Below are 18,745 nucleotides of genomic sequence, written 5' to 3' on the forward strand. Positions count from 1 at the left end.
TGACCTCATATAACACCTAGGACAAGATGAAGACTCTGTCTTCTATGTATGTAATTTCCTTGGTGTATATATAAAAAATATATATACATACACATATATATATATATAAATTAAAGATCAACTTCAACCAAGTTTCCTTTCTGAGTTTCAGACCTAGTGTCACACTTATTTTTAACCTAGATTTGTACTTTCAATGAAAGCAAACCAGCTCTCAGAAAACCATTGTAAAACTTAGAATATTGTTTCGCATTTTAATAATGTTGTGATTTTGTGGAAAACCTTTATGAGGAAAACTTTGAAATGGTATTATGAGATAAGTAGGAGATTATTATTATAACCCTCTAATAGATTTTCAAAGCAAAAGGTGAGGCTTAGAGAAGTTGTGACTTGTACAGTTATACAAAGCAGTGGTAGATCTAATATCACAGCCCTAATCTATTCCCTTTTCCACAAAATACTGTCTCCCTCCATGATGAAAAAATTAGGTTTCAAATACAGATGAAACCTCAGACCTGTAGAGGTGAGAAGGAAGTGGAGAATGATGTGTGAACTGTTTCAAATTGGAGTTTTTCCCCCTGTTTAAAAATGATATTTGGCTCATCATCATGGTAAATATTTTGAGAGGCTTCTAAACTGCTTTGTTAGAAATGTTCACTGCTTGAACTTATTTCCTATTGGCTGAATAATGCATTTCAGAAGACTGAAGTCGGCTGGGAATATGGCCTAGGGGTAAAGTGCTCGCCTCAGAAGACTTGCTGTTCAGAAAGCCCATTTCTTCTCTATCTACACTTACCAGAATGGTAGTCACTACAATGGTCCGGTTCTCTGAGGATGCACTGTCATTGCTGATTTGCTGATCTGAGAAAGGCACAAACCTCTCATATTCATTCCAGTAGCCAGCCTAGAAAGAACAAATATTTAACCTGGATGTCTATTTTTCACTGAAGAAATGCTGCATGAAATTGGAGTGTTATTGTGCAATGAAAGTTTTTTTTCCCCTGTAGTGTGACCCTTCCAAGGATTGATGCACTGTTTCCCTCTGTCTTGCCACTCCTCCCAGGGCATCATCACCAGCACATGCACACGCATGCACACACACACACACACACACACACACACACACACACACAGACTTTTTAAATCATTTACTCAGGATAGTTCCCTTGCTCACCTCACTCTTTACTGATACTTTGTAAAGTAACCTAGCCCATTTTGGGATGATCAGCTTTCTTTGACCTTTAAACTTTTACTGCAGAAAAGTAGTTTGAACTGTAGGAGGTTTGGGAAGTAGGAGTAAGGGGGCTAGTGGGTTTCCTGTACAAAAGATGTAAGATATTTTATGTGCTGAGGTTTTATTATATATTTACTAAATTTTTACTTCATACCTAACAATTATTAGGTAGACAGAAGTAAATTGGTCATGTAAATTGCAGTATAAAGAGCCCTTTGGGTGATGAGTTGTTAAAATGGGTGGATATCTATTAATCCTTAGTCTTTTTCCAAGATCATATGTAGTTGGGAAACTCTTGTTTACATAAATAACATACCATACAGTTTGCAATTCTTTCCTTTGTTATAGGAAACAGTTCATAGATACTTGTTTTTATACTGGTCCTAGGGATTCAACTCAGGGCCTGGGTACTGTCTCTAAGCTTTTGTGCTCATGTTGGTGCTCTATCACTGGAGCCACAGCTTCACTTTTGCCTTTTTTGTAGTTAATTTATGATAGGAGTCTCATGAGCTTTCCTGCCCAGGCTGGTTTCTAACCAAGATCCTCACATCTCAGCCTCCTGAGTAGATAGGATTATTGGTGTGAGCTACTGGTACCCCAAAGTAACTAATTTTATAGGACTAGCTTCAGAGGAAAATCTTCCTTTAATAATATATAGACCACTCTGTACATCACCTCTGTAATAACAATAAAGTAACAATTCAAAAAATGTCTAGATGGATCATTCTGGTTACAAAGCCATGTATCTCGTTTATGCTTCTCAGCAGATGGGAAGGAAAAATGGTGAGCAGGATTTGGTTTGTGTTGTTTCCTAACACCTAATTTTTTATTTTTTATTTTTTGCCAGTCCTGGGGCTTGGACTCGGCCTGAGCACTGTCCTTGGCTTCTTTTTGCTCAAGGCTAGCACTCTGCCACTTGAGCCACAGTGCCACTTCTGGCTTTTTCTGTTTATGTGGTGCTGAGGAATCAAAACCAGGGTGTCATGCATGTAAGACAAGTACTCTACCACTAAGCCACACTCCATGCCACATCTGAATTTTTGTATGTCAGTGTTGTCACCTTTGCAGAGAATTTGTTTGGATATTTGTTTTGGTCACTTACTTTTCGAGATCCAGATACTTTCATTTCATACACATCAATGGTATAATTTGTCCTACGTCCATAAGTGTCAAACTGGATGTTTCCAGTCATTCCTTGTACTTGTACCTGATATAAAGGAAAAAAATATAAAAATTTTAGAATAGCACTACAATATTGCCTTATAGGGCTCGAGAATGGTGGTCCACTGTCTCATAATGAAATGTTAGAGATTTTTTTCCTTTTCTTTTCTAAATAGTTTGGGCCAGGCTGGAACATTCAATACTCTTGTGTCCATCCTCAAAGTGCCTAAAGTGCTGACATTGAACTCTATACAGCACATCAAATCTTTACAGAGAAATATACTCCTTACTTTATGTAACTATAACTCCTCTGTACATCACATTTACAATACAACAACATCAAATTGAAAAAACAAAAATTTTCTCTGCAGTATTTTCTTTATATGCATTTTTTAATTATGCTTTGAGTGTGTATGAGAAGCATTTACTTTGATGATGCAGTAAGAGTTCTATCACCACTTTAGAAAGACCCTAGAATTTGTATTAGTCGTGTTTTAAGAATACTCTTCAGAATGAATTAGGTTAATGCATTTTTCTAAATTATTAGTTCCATGGTGACCATGTTTGTATTTTATCTTTGTGTCCCCAATATCTGAACACTATCTGGCTTCTGTAACATGAGCTCTGGAGCTTCTGGATACATATCTTACTTTTATCACTTACTAACTGGATGACTTTGAACATATTCCCTAGTACTATTTTTTCCCCTCAATGTCCTAGTCTACAAATGGGAAATCCACCTGTCTCTCAAAGTTGTTGGGAGATCGAGTTACATTTATGTAATGTTTTGAAAGTATCTGGTATGTATTGTTATTAACTGAAGTGAATTGTTACTGGGAAAAGTTCCACAATTACTACTTTATTACAATGATAAGAATGGCTGTTACCTCTTATTTAACCTATTCCTAGGTACAGACAAGTAGCAGAAAGCTAATGCCTAGAGGAATGGTTGAAAGACTGATGACATTTTTGACTGTAAAGCGTCAGCAATATAGAGCACTAGGCAAAATAGAAGGACTGACATTCTGAACACCTACTTGGGATGCCAAATGCAGATTTCATGTAGGCCAGAGTCTGGGCCTATTTCTGCTGAGTGGAGGCATTTTCCTACCTGTTTTATAGTTCATGGACACTGGATGAACAGCCCTCTGTAGATGGAAGTCATTATTGTTAACCACTTACATTACTCATTTTGTATATAAGGGTCAAAGAATTTGCTTCAAACTAAAAGAAAATGTCTTGCTATCTCAGGATAAAATGATGGAATACATTTTGCCTCACTTATAGAAAATGACAAGCTGTCAAATAAGTCAGAGGTAGTAACAGGTTTGTGCTGAGGAAGTAAAAAATAATGCCAAATATTAGGAAGCATTTTTAAAGGGGAGGAGGCTTGCTCACTACCAGTAGGAAACTGTGAAATTCCTGTTGAAGAAGTATTCTAATGTGACTAACTAGAAGCAAGATGATAAACATCTGACCCAAGAAACCGAAGCACTATTGCCAGTCTGAGCCTGTGAAAAATGTGAAACTGTACTTCTTAGTTAAAGAAAAGGACCTTTGATGAGACAGAAATTACATAACGCAGTAAGATAGAGCTAATGCATATATATATATATATATATTCCATTTTGAGTATAAAATTCCAGAATTACGCAGAGCAGAGATAATAGAATAGGAAATTTTTCATTATTGAAAATACAAAGGGCTTCAATTCTCATTGAGACTTTTTTTTTGAGACAGGAGGAATGGAGATATGGTGGAGGGAGTAAATATGTTCAAAGTGCAATGTGTGAATGTATATAAATATCACAATAAACCCTTTCACAATACAAATGTATGCTAATTCAAAACTAAAATGAAAAACAATCATATATTTCTTAAGACTCAACTTATCTAAACATTGTTCATGAACCAGAGAATCAAGATATGTCCAATCAAGATATGCCAGACCCCATGATTCAAACATTTGGTGAGCAGGAGTAGAATTTGAGTATGAGTCAAAGAGAAATATATTTTTTAAGGCTATATTGTGGTATTGAACATCAGTGACAGTTTCCCACATTCCGTCTGGGAGCCCTTCTTTAATTCATAGTCCTTTGTAAGACTTTACCACAAGATTTTAATCATCTATGGATTTCTAACTCCCCTACTAGATTTAGAGCATCTTACAATGAGAGATATCCTGTTTCTGTATTGTTTTATAGATTTTTTTTCCAGAGCTGAGGACTGAACTTGGGGCCTTGCGCTCCCCAGGCAGGCGCTCTTCCACTGAGCTAAGTCCCCAGCACTTCCATTTCTGTATTCTAAACAACTGATCCAGTGGCTGGGATAGACCAGGCACTCAATATATCTGTACGCAATTAATTCTCAATATCTTAGAATCTGTGGCAGGTATCTCAATAAACCATACTAAAGCTAATCTTTACAGCACTTGCAGATTGTCAGGAGGAATAATTATCTAATTTGAAAGTGTAATATATTTTAAAGCACTTGTTTATGTATTAGCAACTTAAATGTGAGGTTCTCTTATTCCATACTTGTATACAAATACAAAGCCTGATATATACTTTGCAAAGTCTCCATAAATAGTTGCTAAATGAATGATGTGATTATATATTCATTAACAGACTACTTAGGAGTCTTGATCAGGAAATGTTTTGATGGCCAGTTTTCTTTTTCAAAGAAAATAATTTATTGAGAAACAACTGCATGCTAGTCATAATGAGGAATACTTTTACATCATTCAATTTCATCTTTAACTCATAAAAAGGATTTCTTCTAATGTAGTAAAACATTTAGTATTTTAGATAAGCCTCACACAGAGTCCTTGTGAATAGTGCACTTTTATTGAGGCACCGTCTGCTTTTAGAAAAGGCTAATGCTTTCCAGACTCTCTGGAGTAATAGAAAGAGGTTAGCCTGTAGAAAGAGGTCAAGGATCCTCTGGCTGAGTGTTTGATCATCAAGACCTAGTGAGCAAGGTTACTTTCATGGCTTATAGCTTGAGCTTTCTCAGTGAATTAGCCATGCTGTAACATTCCTGTGTAATAGTATGATTGAGCTCATAAAAAAATTAGAAGTATAATTTTGTTGTGATTATTAAAGTGTTGTACAGAGGGGTTGTTACCATTTCCTAAGTCAGATAAGAGTACATTTCTCTTTTTGGATAATGTCACCTCTTCCTTTGCTTTTCCCCAGTTTCCCTCTCCTATCCCTGGCCACAAGTTGATCTATTCTTGTAGTCAGATTAATTTCTGATTGTTCATTCTAGTAGCCAACTTTCTATTTGGGGTAATAGTTGTTTGTGTCATGAATGGGAAGTCAATTGTTAGCTTTTTCCCCTAGAGATTTTGTTGATGAAACTCCTTTTGATTCATTCTGAGTGAGTTTTATATTTCACTCATACATACAGATCTTGTAACTTCTATGAAGGTTGAATCTAATTAACTGCTCTTCAAAATCCTACAGTGCTACCTCCGTAAAACTACACTTAAGGCATTTGTTAGGGAACTGACATAATGACATAAAAATATGCATGATGGGAGAATGAGTCATATATCTTTCTTGAGGAGAGAGAGACACACACAGGGGCTACTAACCCCTTTTGATTGAATGCTTTCATCTTTAAGGCAAATTTAAGGTAGCAGTAAGAGAGGCAACTCTACAAAATGATGTATGTTATGAGGCTGTTATAAATTCTTTATTGCTGAGTTGTGCATAACATTATTTTATTGTTGCCTATCTCTTTATTCATTTGGATGTCCCAAACATCAGGATAATTAGGGAGAAATAGGAAATTCTTCTACACTTTTTGCTGCTGGTAGGGCTTGAACTCTGGGCCTGGGCCCAGTACTGGAGCTTGAAGTAGGGTTCAGTGCTGGCCCTGATCTCCATTTGCTGAAGGCTAGCACTCTACCATTTGAGCCACAGCACCACTTCTGGTTTTCTGATGTTTAACTGGAGGTAAGAGTCTCATGGACTTTTCTGCCTGGGCTGAACCATAATCCTCAGATCTCAGTCTCCTGAGTAGTTAGGTTTACAGGCGTGAGCCACCAGTTCCCGGCTAGAAATTCTTGTACTTTTGAAGGTTTGTTTTGAATGTATGCAGTCACAAGTGAAAGGCATAAAGGTGAGATATTCAGAAAAAGCTTTTGCTTGACTTGCTGCAATGGGTGGGTGATACTGCCCCCTACTGTAAATAATGAAATCTGTCTAAGGACACTTTGGAAGCCATGAATGATCTCCCGCCCAATAAATACTAAAAACAGTCAAATAGGGTCTTACCATTTTCAGAGCTCTCTCAATATCAATTCCTTGACTCCAGGGCACAGCAGGATTTGCTAAGCAGTCTCCAGCACTACCTCTTCGGGACACATCTACTCTCTGCCTCCTCAGGTAGCGGAAGGCTTCTGCTATCACCAGTATTGCATCGTGAGTCAATGCAGATGTATACTAAAATGGATGCATGGCAAACAAGATATTATGACAAATGACATACTTAAAACCTGCCTTGGTTCCTCATAATTTTCATCCATTTCTTATCTTTTCTCAACCAAAGCTGTCATCCTAATTACTTAAGTCAAGTGATCTCTATGGGTGAACCTGACTTTGATTCATTCTAGAAGGATGCCTCTTACCTCATGTGCATGTGTTCAGATTATTAAGATCGAATGGCTCAAGAGACTCTGTCTCTTGCTCTCAATACTGTTTCATATTGAGTGAGTGACTATTAAGAGGCTGGGTCTTTTGTAGGGAAAGAAATGTGTGGGATGTTGAAGGATGACATGTATAGATTGGAGAGGAAACAGCATATCCTAAAGCAACACTGAGTTATTGCTGTTTGTAATAGAAAATTCAGATCTGCTGTTTACTTAGGGGAAAATGGAAATAGCTAAGTTAGACAGCTTGAAATTAATTTGGAGGGAAACATTAATCATTTCTGTCTGGACCTTGTTTTTAGCAAGCTAGGACCTCTGGCCAGCAATAAATCAGTTTTTGTTTCCTGGGGGGGTAGCAAAAACCAAAGTTAGTTTTCAATTGTAGAAAATTACAATTGTTATTGAGTTTTAAATCTGATAACGTTGACAATTTGTAGGCAACATTTCATGATGCTACTTCTTTCAGGCAAAAATACTTACTTTTCTGTTCCTTGGATATATTGTTATGCTCTATTAGAGATAAGGCCAGTGACTTAATACAAGAGATTTGATTTTCTGCAATTTGAAATGTGGATGTTTTTCATTAAATTAATCAACAACATATGATGAAAAAAACTGACCTCTATTTTGCAGAGATGACAAATTTTGGTAGAATTTACAATCCCTCTGACATCTTTTAAAATATCCTAGGAGGAGTTCTTATATCGAGCATATCCAAGTACAAATTGGGAGTGAATACATTGTCTCTACAATTCTCGATTTAGTCTTCTCATGTTACTTTTCTCTCAGAAGCAAATCATCAATGATGACTACAGCAGCAAGCTTTCATGAAAAAAACCTTTGTTTCTGCTCATCTCAACACTACTTAGGCTCACATAGGTGGTTTTTTTTCTATCCAACTGTTAGTAGTTTTAATGTAGTCTTTTTCAAGCCATGCCAAGTGAGCTATTTAATTTTCTACCTCAGTTTCTACTTAACCAGGTATAAGAATATCCATTTCCTAAACAAACAAAAGGCTTAAAAGGAAATTTTTATAAAATATAGGAACAAATTGCATACCAGGATAGGAAATAATGAGCATCATTTTTAATGTGGATGTTTTTTCTAATAAATTCAGTGCAAGATCCTGTAACAATTAATTCTAAACAAAAGTAATGTGAAAGTTGTAACTATCTGTTTAACGACTCCATTTTCTTAAGTGTTTTGAAGGCTTTTACTTATAAACCATCACATTTCTTCTTAGCAGGTTCTAAAACTTTATAATACAAACATCAGTTACTACCAATGGAGATTATCTTCCTTCTATTTTCTACAATATACACAGTATGAACATATACTCTGAAGTATCCTTTTTATACTTTTTAACTTTATGCATTTTCTTGTACCTAACATAGTGCCTGGCACAATAGGTACTACCTAGCATGTTGAATAAATGAATTTACCCCTAATCTATCACCTATGAATAGTAAGTCAGGGATTAGGAAGTTCTATGAAAATCTAAATTTGTGTAAGTTCACCTAACTGTATTAGGAAGAGAAATATAACTTTAATATGCTAAAATTAATTAGTTATACAGGATTTCTCATTGGAATTGTGGCCATATGTGCTGAATCCATTTAGGATACCTGATCTGAATATGAGGCAGCATGTTTTACAATGGAACTGTATTATGAAAATCTGGCAAGTATAATCACTACAACCACCGGGTACCACTTAATGGCTAAGTTATTTAACAGAATGAAAAACATGTTTAACTCAAAACTTTTCTAAAACATACCAGTTGTATAGAGTAAGGTCTTAATTGTGCCAGGTTCTGATGTAACCCATTTAGGGTAGACCTGCATATGTGCTACAGTATGCATTTGTTCTCTTGTGTTGTTTCCCTACTGTTCTTCCCTTCCCTTTCTTTTTCCTTTTCCTTTTGTTTTCACTAGGGAAGGGTCTTGAATCTAAATGGTCTCTTAGTTTATATCACAACCATACTACATACATTTACTGTAATAGGAAAGAAGAATGTACAGTCAAATTTGTACTTAAATCAATGCACTGAGGGAATGAGTTACTTTAAAAATACATTTGAAGGATCCTTTGTGTAACATGAATAATTTCCCCCTAATTTATTTGCTTTAATTCCTGAGTTTTAAATAATAGGATTTCTAGCCACAGGGGAACACATGTGAAAAATATATACTCTGAGCATGACTTTTCTGCTTTTAATATTCTTATCTTGATTTTGTGAAAATGAGCAGCTTTGTTAATCTAATTAATTTTAAAGAAAAATTTAAAAGCAAGAAAATATTTCTGTTGCATACGCACACACACATACACACACATACATATGAAACACACCTAATTCACTTGGGTGTTCTGAGATTCATGGATCTTATTAACACAAAGCAATCACATAAATAATGTAAAATCTAATTTTCTGTTTCAGACTATCAATCTTCCTTACCTATTCCCACTGCTTTCATCATTTGTCTGACTTAGGTTCTTGTAAAGTAAATTATTGTGAGCATATTACAAATGAAATTCATTAAAAAATTAAAGTAACAGTCAAAAATACTAAATTTTTTAAAGATTACATTCTCTATAGATTCTTTACTTCGGAGTTTAGTTTTCAAATTTCAAATTTTCTTTTTCAGCTCTTCAAATCACTTCTGCAGAAAGACTACTTGATCACAAGATGGCCCTAAGTATATAAGGGCTATATGTAAATTCTTTGCAAACCTGGCCTTAGGTTTCTATATACCATGGGCCATTACCTTTAGTGGTGCATTTTTGGCTTCAGGAAATTCTCTTTCATCCAGCCTCACCCAACGCTGTATGAACTGCTGGACCATAGGGTTTTCGTTGTTGACAATCTGGAAACCTGTAATATTGGCTCCACCATGCATGACTCTTTCCAGCAAAATGTCAGTAAAACCCTAGAAAGATAATGAAAGGGAATCATGATTGTAGGAGACCATGTGTTCCTACTTACACTATCAATTTGAGTACTAAGGATGAAAAGAAAATTTTCTTCCTGAGAATTACTTACTTGCAATAAAGAAGCTCTTGGATATTCAACTGGTTCTTAGAGTACCATGTCTGAAACTATAGGTAGGATAAAATACACATCCTTCCATTTTAGCATCTTTTATTTATTGTAGCTGCTACACAGACAAACATAGGTGCCAACTTCAAGCAAATATTTTGTTTCATTTACCTGTATTTTCAGTCTTTCTTCTCTGAGTAAAAATATAATACTTCGTGTAATTGGAAAATGTTGAACAAGTTTGATCCTAATGAGATCTATAAAAATCTTTTCTTTAGCTTAACATGCCAAACACAACAGATTGCTTCAGAGTCTAGTGATGAGTGCTTCAGACATTTTGTAATTCATAGAAATACTAATGAGTGAAAGTGACAGCTTGGTTGTATATGATCATGCAAACTCTAGTGTATGTATAACATGTGTCCACCAATGAGTCTTGACATCTGCATAGCATCTACCATTTGTTTTTTACGTTGCTCTTATTATCATTGGTTAACACCTCCTGAAGTAGTCTCTTCAGGGTTGGTAACTAAGACATTTCCTTCTGGGCACCACCAGTTCCAATGGATCTTAATTTCTTAGCTACCACACCCCCAAATTGCTATTACTTCTATTGGATGCCTATCTTTGGCTCACTGTTGTTAATACGTTAGACTCATTAATGCACTGAGGCTAGATTTCTACCCATTAAAAAGTGAGGAGAGTCTTTTCTTCTTCAGATTACCCTCAACATTTTTTAAAATTTAATTTTATTGTCAAAGTGATGTATAGAGGGGTTACAGTTACATATGTAAGGCAGTGAGTAATTTTCTTGTGAAACTTTAAAGTGAGAATATTTAAATATATAGAAGCTTTGAAAGAAGAGTATAGTGAGCACCCATATAGTTACTCTTCAGAGTTAAATGTTAATATTTTCCTAAATGTCCATTCATCTGTTTCATTTTTAGGATGTGCTTCAAAATAAGTTGCAATATTAGGATACTTTACCCTGTAAGAATTCAGCATGTAGGTCACTAACTAGAGTTCAATGTTTGTGTATAGTTATTTTCTCTTTCAGTTGCTTTATGGGGTAAAATTTCCATCCGATTAAATGTATAAATTTTAACTGTACCACTCAATGGGTTTTAGATTCCCTATCAATGATTGAAATTCCTATCAATTGTTCATTTTTGGAATTCCAGAAACATTTGCTTGAAGTATAATAATCATATGGAAGTATGTGCTTACCTTCAATATATTTCTTGAGGAATCTTCACAAACTCAATACAAGTTTAGACACAGTATTCAGAAATCTCCCTGGTATAACTCCCCAGTCACTGCCTGAACCCTGAATCTTTAATTTTACATTTCTATAACATGAATCACAAGACAACCTTAAGAAATATATTTTTGTGAAACAGCTTTCCCAGTTGTTATTTACAGCCCCCTTTCCCTCATCTTTTCATATGTGGAATAGGAGGCCAAGGAAATTGGACAGGAAGCCAAATCATTTGATTTGCATCACCGAGAATCATTCCTCCTTCTTGATAACCACAAAGTGTTTTATGAATTAATTCTAAATCACTATGACAATATTCTTCCAGATGCCTCCTTCATGAAAGTAGGACTCAGTGTTTTTTTCCATTTGTTTTGTTATTCCTTGCACTAAAAGCAGCAGAGAGACTAGCTTATATGCAAAGTCTAGTGGCTATTACTATTAGAGCTCCAGCATATTCCTTAACTCCTTATTTCCCAAACATAAGTACAAATAAAAAACAGAGGACAAAACGTAAGTGAATAGCTTTAATTCAGTTACTGCCAAACCATATTTGACTGGAACAAATAGCACATGAGAAAACTGACTATCTTCCTGCTGTTGTGGTCAAAGTTTAGCTTGTATTGTAAAAGCCTGGATTGGAGAATCAGAACTCCCTTCCTTGGAAAGAAGTGCTTTGAAAACCTTCCCATTTCCAAGTGTAAATGACTATAGCTACACTAGAAAGCATACTAAAATAAGCAGAATTAAAGTGCATGGAGGGAGAAAGGACCCCAGAAGTCTGACTTTTTCCTTAAGGCCTAGGAGTCAGAGTTGCTCTCTATCCTTCTGGCCATTCCCAAGAATCTTCACCCTGTCACAGAGACCCACACATATTCTCTCTCAGAAGTTTTCCTTCTTCAGTAAACATATTGTAATTTGAAAATGCTTTTATAGCTCTACTGTGTACTCATTAACAATATTTCAACCATAGCACAGAGGACCTACAAGTTTCTTAGTCAACTCAAGTTTTATGACAAATATAGCTGGGAATGAGTTATGGTACACATTAGGCTATAATTAGCACGAATGTTCCTGATGATCGTGTATTATGCAAATCAGGCCAGGGAAGATCACTTCAACCTTTCTTCTTACTGACAAGAACTCTGTATCACTAGTTTGTACTGAGTCCCTTGAAGTCTTATTAGGGAACACTTGCAGAAAGCACTAACACAGCCCCATTGTACAAAGTAAAGAGAGCAGAAGTAGGAAAGAACAAGGAGAAGAAGAAGGAAAAACAAATGAGTCCACAGACGCTTAAGGAGTTAAAGGAGAGCTCCTGTTGCTAAATGGCGAGAGTTGATTGGTTCCCAATCCTAATTCTCTACCTACCCATTGGTGCACAATTTGCTTGCTTAAAATCTCTTGTCAGATTCCATGACTTGAGTATCATTCTAGTGCTCACATTTAGGTATAGGAACCCACAGTGCTCATGGTTTAGATAATCAACAGCACATTTTCTCCAAGCCCTCCAAAGTGGCAGGAAGATAGAAATAAGAAGAAAAAGTTGGCAAAGGTTTCCGCATTGGAAACATAACTCATGTTATAGTTCTTCCTTAGAATGGTGAACCAAAGTACTTAAAGTGGTCACATTAATTGTAAGTCTTCTAGAAGACCTCAAAAGACACTAACATTCAAGAAATGATCACTAAACATATGGTCAGCAGAAAGGGAGGGTAAAAAGGTATAGATCATCAGAGAGGAGGTAGATAAGGAGAATGATGTTGTTGGCTCCTGCTCTGACTCCTACATGGATTCCAGTTTTGAAAATATGTTTATTACCATTTCTCAACTAAGTTCTTAGAGTCTATTATAATGTACAACCATAGAAGGTAAAGTTGTTTGTTGAGGTCCAAGACCACTCACAGATCAATGAAATTATTAACATAATAATGCTAACCGGTAGAAGATACACAATAGGTAGGAAATAAGGAATGGCAGAGAGTAGAATGAATGAAGAGCACAAGAGATATGTAGAAACTAAAAATCAGGAAATGCTAAGCTCCTGTCCTCATCTGCTATTCTAAACTTAAGATATTATTTGTTTGCATAATTTGTTGTTAAACTTTAGGCATTGGGCTGGACACAATCTTTATGGTATTGATATTGAGGCTTTGTATCTCTGATACCCGTATAAAGACACTAAAAGAGAACAGAGATCACAAAACTCACAGAATATATAAAAAGGAAAGTAAAATGCTGAATAGGATGATGGAAGTTAGGAGAAATATTCTGATTTGGTGAGAATATTTCTGGCCAATGGTTCTTTATATCCACCCATCTGATTACCTTAAGACATTTCACTTGCCTATAATTCTTTGATTTTCTTTTTTCAGTCATGGGGCTTGAACTCAGGGCCTGAGCACTGTCACTGAGCAGTTTTGCTCAAGGGTATTGCTCTACCACTTTGAGCCACAGCTCTACTTCCAGTTTTCTGGTGCTCATTTTGAGGTAAGAGTCTCATGGACTTTCCTGCCCTGTCTTAAAAAAAACTTAATTTATGTATTGTCAAAATGATGTACAAAGGGGTTACAGTTTCATAAGTAAGGCAGTTAGTACATTTCTTATCAAACTTGTTACTTCCTGCCTCATTTTTCTCCCTCCTTCTCCTTCTTGCCCTGTCTTTGAACCTCTACCCCGTGATTTCAGCCTCCTGAGTAGTTAGGATTACAGGTGTGAGTCACTGGAGCCCAGCTTGTCTATAATTCTTTACAGAATTCACTTCTTGATCGGCTGTACACAGACCTTGAGTGGAAATATTGATGAGTGCTTCTAAAAGGCTATTTACAGGCATTAACACAATAGAAGTGATCTTTAAAAACCTGGATGAAAAAGGCAGAAAATAAAAGATGACAGTTAGAGAAATTAAGTATTAGGATATAATTTCTGGCTGGGGGAAGATATCGACTGACATTCACCTATTATCCCACTATTTTAAGGCATTTAACTTGTCTAACAACTCTTACCAGATTCTCCATTTTTTTCTGGTACTTAGGTTTTGTGGTACTGAGAATTTCTACTACTTAAGCATGCTTCCAGCCCCCTTTATAAGTTATTTTTCAAATAGAGTCTTGAGTTTTTGCCCAGAATAGGCAGGCATGTGATTCTCTTATTTATGCTCTCCTTCCCCCAACCTGCCCCCTGAGTAACAGGTATGTGTACCACATCATGCTTATTGGTAGAGATGGGATCTCACTAACTATTCTCCTGGGTTGGCTTCAAACCATGATTCTCCTGATCTCTGCTTCCTAAGTAGCTAGAATTATAGGCATGAGCCACCATGTCCAGCATCAGATTTCCCCTTTAAGAGTTGGCCAATAAACATATGAAACTGTAACCTATCTGTACATCAGTTTTATAATAAAAACTTAAAAAAAAAGAGTTGGCCAATACAATGGACAAAGGCCTCATATCTAAAATATATGCAGAACTAAAAAAATTAAGTTCCTCCAAAACAAAACCTCAAAGAACTAACAGCCCCCCCAACAAGTGGGCTAAAGACTTAAAAAGAGGCTTCTCTGAAGAGGAAATGAGAATGGCCAAGAGACACATGAAAAAGTGCTCTACATCACTGGCCGTAAAAGAAATGCAAATCAAAACAACATCGAGAGTCCACTTCACCCCAGTAAGAATGTCTATGACCCAGCAGCCCCACTCTTGGGCATCTACCCAAAAGACTACAAGCAAGACCACACTAAAGCTACCAGCACAACAATGTTCATCGCAGCACAATTTGTCATTGCCAAAATATGGAACCACCCAGATGTCCCTCAGTAGACGAATGGATCAGGAAAATGTGGTACATATACACAATGGAATTTTTAGTCCATTATCAGAAAGAATGACATTGCCCCATTTGTAAGGAAATGGAAGGACTTGGAAAAAAATATACTAAGTGAAGTGACCCAGACCCAAAGAAACAGGGACTCTATGGTTTCCCTCATAGGGAATAATTAGCACAAGTTTACAGCAGAGGATCACAAGAGCCTAATAGCTATGTCCTTATGAACACATAAGATGATGCTAAGTGAAATGAACTCCATGTTAGGGAAACGAGTGTTATATCACGGTTGTAATTACTTTCAACATGCCATGTGAAACCGTAGTTTTTTTGTTGTTGTTGTTGATGATCCTCTTGTATCCCCTTCCTGTGGTTGTTCCTGTGCTATCACTTTATCTGAGTACCCTGGATACTGTATATACTGGTATTAGAATTAGGGAAGGGAAAGACAATATCAAGATTGAGAGATAAAGGATAAAAAGACAAATGACTCCAAAAGCAACACTTACGAAACTATTTGGTGTAAACCAACTGAACATCTCATGGGAGGAGAGGGGCAAAATGAAGGAGGAGGTAACAAATTGTACAAGAAATGTACCCACTGCCTTATGTATGAAACTGTAACCCCTCTGTACATCACTTTGACAATAAATAAGTAATTATTAAAAAAAGAAAAGAAAAAGAAAGAGCTGGCCAGATAAGGGCTTCAATAGAAAACACTGACTGAGTTTTTGAAAAGTCCTACAGATACACTAGTGCAACAAACATAAGCATAAAACATTTTGGTCAATCAAGGGGAAAACAAGGTTAGTGCTAGAATGATAGAAACTAGGACAGAGGTGTTGAAAGGCAGGAGTCAGCTGGCTCCTGGACTACTTTCTACCCAAATTCAATTTTTTTTAGTGTATGTAAGGTTTCCCTATTCACATTGCCACTTTTTATTGTGAGAAATTATAGTGTCTGAGGATGGAAAATAGGCCTAATTTTTTCCCACAGGCTTAGCAAAGACATTGACAGGGAAGAGGTAACCTAGAAACATTTAGTGAGCCTCAAAACATACATTCCGATGGAGTAAAAGTGAGATGGAGAACTACACAAGATCCGAAGCATAAAGAAAATGAAACACAAAAGAGATTTGGAAGAAATAATGAAGTTAATAGAGAAGGGATGGCTGATGGGCTAGAGTTGACTGGCTCCCAGTTCACCAGTTTCCCTCCTAACATTGTACAAAGGATGTTTTTTTTTTGTCACAGTTCTAGTTTCTATTTTCATATGTATATGTACAATTTACACTGACAACAGATGATTATTTGGAAAATATTAGTAAACACGATAACATAAAAGAGCTTCCCTCATAGTAGTTTGTAAATACCTTTTAATTTATATAAAGTACATTTTCTAATACATTTAAAATACCATTTTATTTTGGTCAAATATTTCTAGATTTGTTGGTTGATATGCACATAGAATGTACAAGATATAAGAGAGTCAGACTTGATTACTTGGAAAAGTTCAGCAAAGAAAATGATGCAGCAGGACTGAGTAACAAATTCATATCTACAATGTAGTAGGCTTACAGTGTTAGCTGACTATTTCTTTTTCCAGGAAGGGCAGGAGGTGGCTGGCTCTTCATCCTGCTTTACCTCCTATGAATCCCAACCTAAGCCTCTATAAAGACAATAATGCAGTATAACTCTCCACTGAACACCTAGCAGATCAAAGGAAATGTAAAAGGGTAAGGTCTGTGACAGTAGGTATATCTAAGAGTAGGTTTTGTCTGACTCATGGTCCCTATTAATGTACAATCTCATATTTAAGGCATTTCCCTTATTTGTAACTTTTACTACATTTGTCTTTTTATATTTACTTATTTATTTTAATTAGGTTTTTTACTATCTTTACATAATTGTACAAAGTGGTTTTAATTTCAGAAGTCAGGTTATGAGTGCCGTGCATCTTAATCAGTGTCACACCTCCTATCTTTCAGGTTTGTCTTTTTGAGTCGACAATATACCTATCTCAAGTTTGAATATAAATGCGAAATATTTCTAAAGCCTCTACACAAAAACCTAGCATAGCATACATGGCCACCAAACAGCTAAAATAGGCACACAGATAAAGTATATATAAGGTTGAAGAAAAAGTGGAAAAAGGGAGTTGCATACCTGTTAGTGTACCTTCCATTTCTACTTCTTTACCATGTAGTGACTGGAGATGTAGCTAAATGGCAGAATGTTTGCCTCTACCCACATGGCTCTAGTTTCTGTTCTCAACACCACAAAACTATGTTTTGTTTTGTTTTCCTGAAAATTATTATGGTACATCAATTGTTCAAAATAATGTATTTAATTATATTTTCATATAGATACACAATGTACTCTCTCTCTCTTCCTCCTCCTTATCTTACTCCTCTTCCTTCTCTTTTTTAAAAAGTAATATTGAAGTTTGCTACCTAAGGTCTTCAATTTCATTTTGATCCATTGTTTCTCTATCATCTACAAAACTACCATAAGCAAAATGACTGTCCAGTCTGAATGTCTAGTAGGACAAGGCCATAACTATTATATATACACCTCTGGCTATGGTTAGTTTCCTAGCTCCTGGACATTTTTCCTTACACATTATAAAATCTACAAGTGAGATTAACCACACTTTCCCCCAGAAATTTAAATGTCTGGCTTCCCTAAGCATTTGTAATGTTGTCCCATATAGATTTTTATTACCCAAAAGCCAATAAGTAGAAGTGAAAAGGGGGAAGAGTAAGGGTAAGATAATAGAGAAAGATATTTCAGGAGGCAACTTCAGACTGAATTGTGGTTATTTCTTCTTCCTTGTTGGTTTCCCAGTTCCTTCTTTCCAAGGATCACCAGCAGTTGGTGATGGCTATACAAAATGTGGGAGAACTCAGAGTTCTTGGCTTCTCAAAACTTCTGTAAAAATCTAATGAAGCAGAGTTATGCTTTATATACCAAACCTAAGAGATAAAAGTGAAAAGAGATGATGGGAAAAGGCATACATACAGTCTATCAGTTCTTGTATTATTCTCCATGGCCATCTCAGCCTCTACCACTGCAGCTGCCTTAGTCTTAGTTTACACTGTTTTATCTTCATTCTTTCTGCCTAACAGAAACACTCAGGAGTAGGGCATAACTTACCTACCTAATCAGATCTATATTTTCCTATAAGACCTTCTCATGTCAGACATACTCCAACTAAGGCCACTCAGGCTTTCACTATCTCTTATGTTCTGCTGCCTCGGTCTTGTCTACATTATTCCTTCTTTAGCTATGCCATTCTCAAACCTTGGTATCTTTGTCTTGTCTCTTCATCTAGAAAGTGCCTTACTTCATTACCAGACATTTCTACTGAAATTTCATTTTTTAAGAACCCCTTTCTTAGAAGGTGATCGTTAGGAAATGATCATTAGTGAAATATAGTGCACCTGTGAATGACAGTAGCAAAATGAAATTACTGAAAGCTCTTCACATAGACCTGGGGAGGGGGGGTCAATCCACAGTGTGCCTGCCAGTGCTCAAGAGCACCATCTGAAACTTTGTATCTTGATGAACAACTCCATAATCCTT

General features: G+C 36.1%; 1 protein-coding gene across 3 annotated transcripts in view; it reads right to left on the reverse strand.

Annotated features, from left to right (window-relative positions):
- The window catches only part of Gria3 (glutamate ionotropic receptor AMPA type subunit 3), a 291,489-nt gene that overhangs the window by 81,133 nt on the left and 191,611 nt on the right, over positions 1–18,745 (reverse strand). For all 3 annotated transcript variants that reach the window (XM_048336456.1, XM_048336455.1, XM_048336457.1), the window contains exons 6-9: positions 9,815–9,976; positions 6,676–6,843; positions 2,334–2,438; positions 794–901 (exon numbers count right to left, since the gene is read on the reverse strand). In XM_048336456.1, the coding sequence (XP_048192413.1) occupies positions 794–901; positions 2,334–2,438; positions 6,676–6,843; positions 9,815–9,976 (543 nt within the window). The remainder of the gene's footprint in view (positions 1–793; positions 902–2,333; positions 2,439–6,675; positions 6,844–9,814; positions 9,977–18,745) is intronic.

Source organism: Perognathus longimembris, chromosome 28, assembly GCF_023159225.1.
Source record: "Perognathus longimembris pacificus isolate PPM17 chromosome 28, ASM2315922v1, whole genome shotgun sequence".
Taxonomy (NCBI): Eukaryota; Metazoa; Chordata; class Mammalia; order Rodentia; family Heteromyidae; genus Perognathus; species Perognathus longimembris.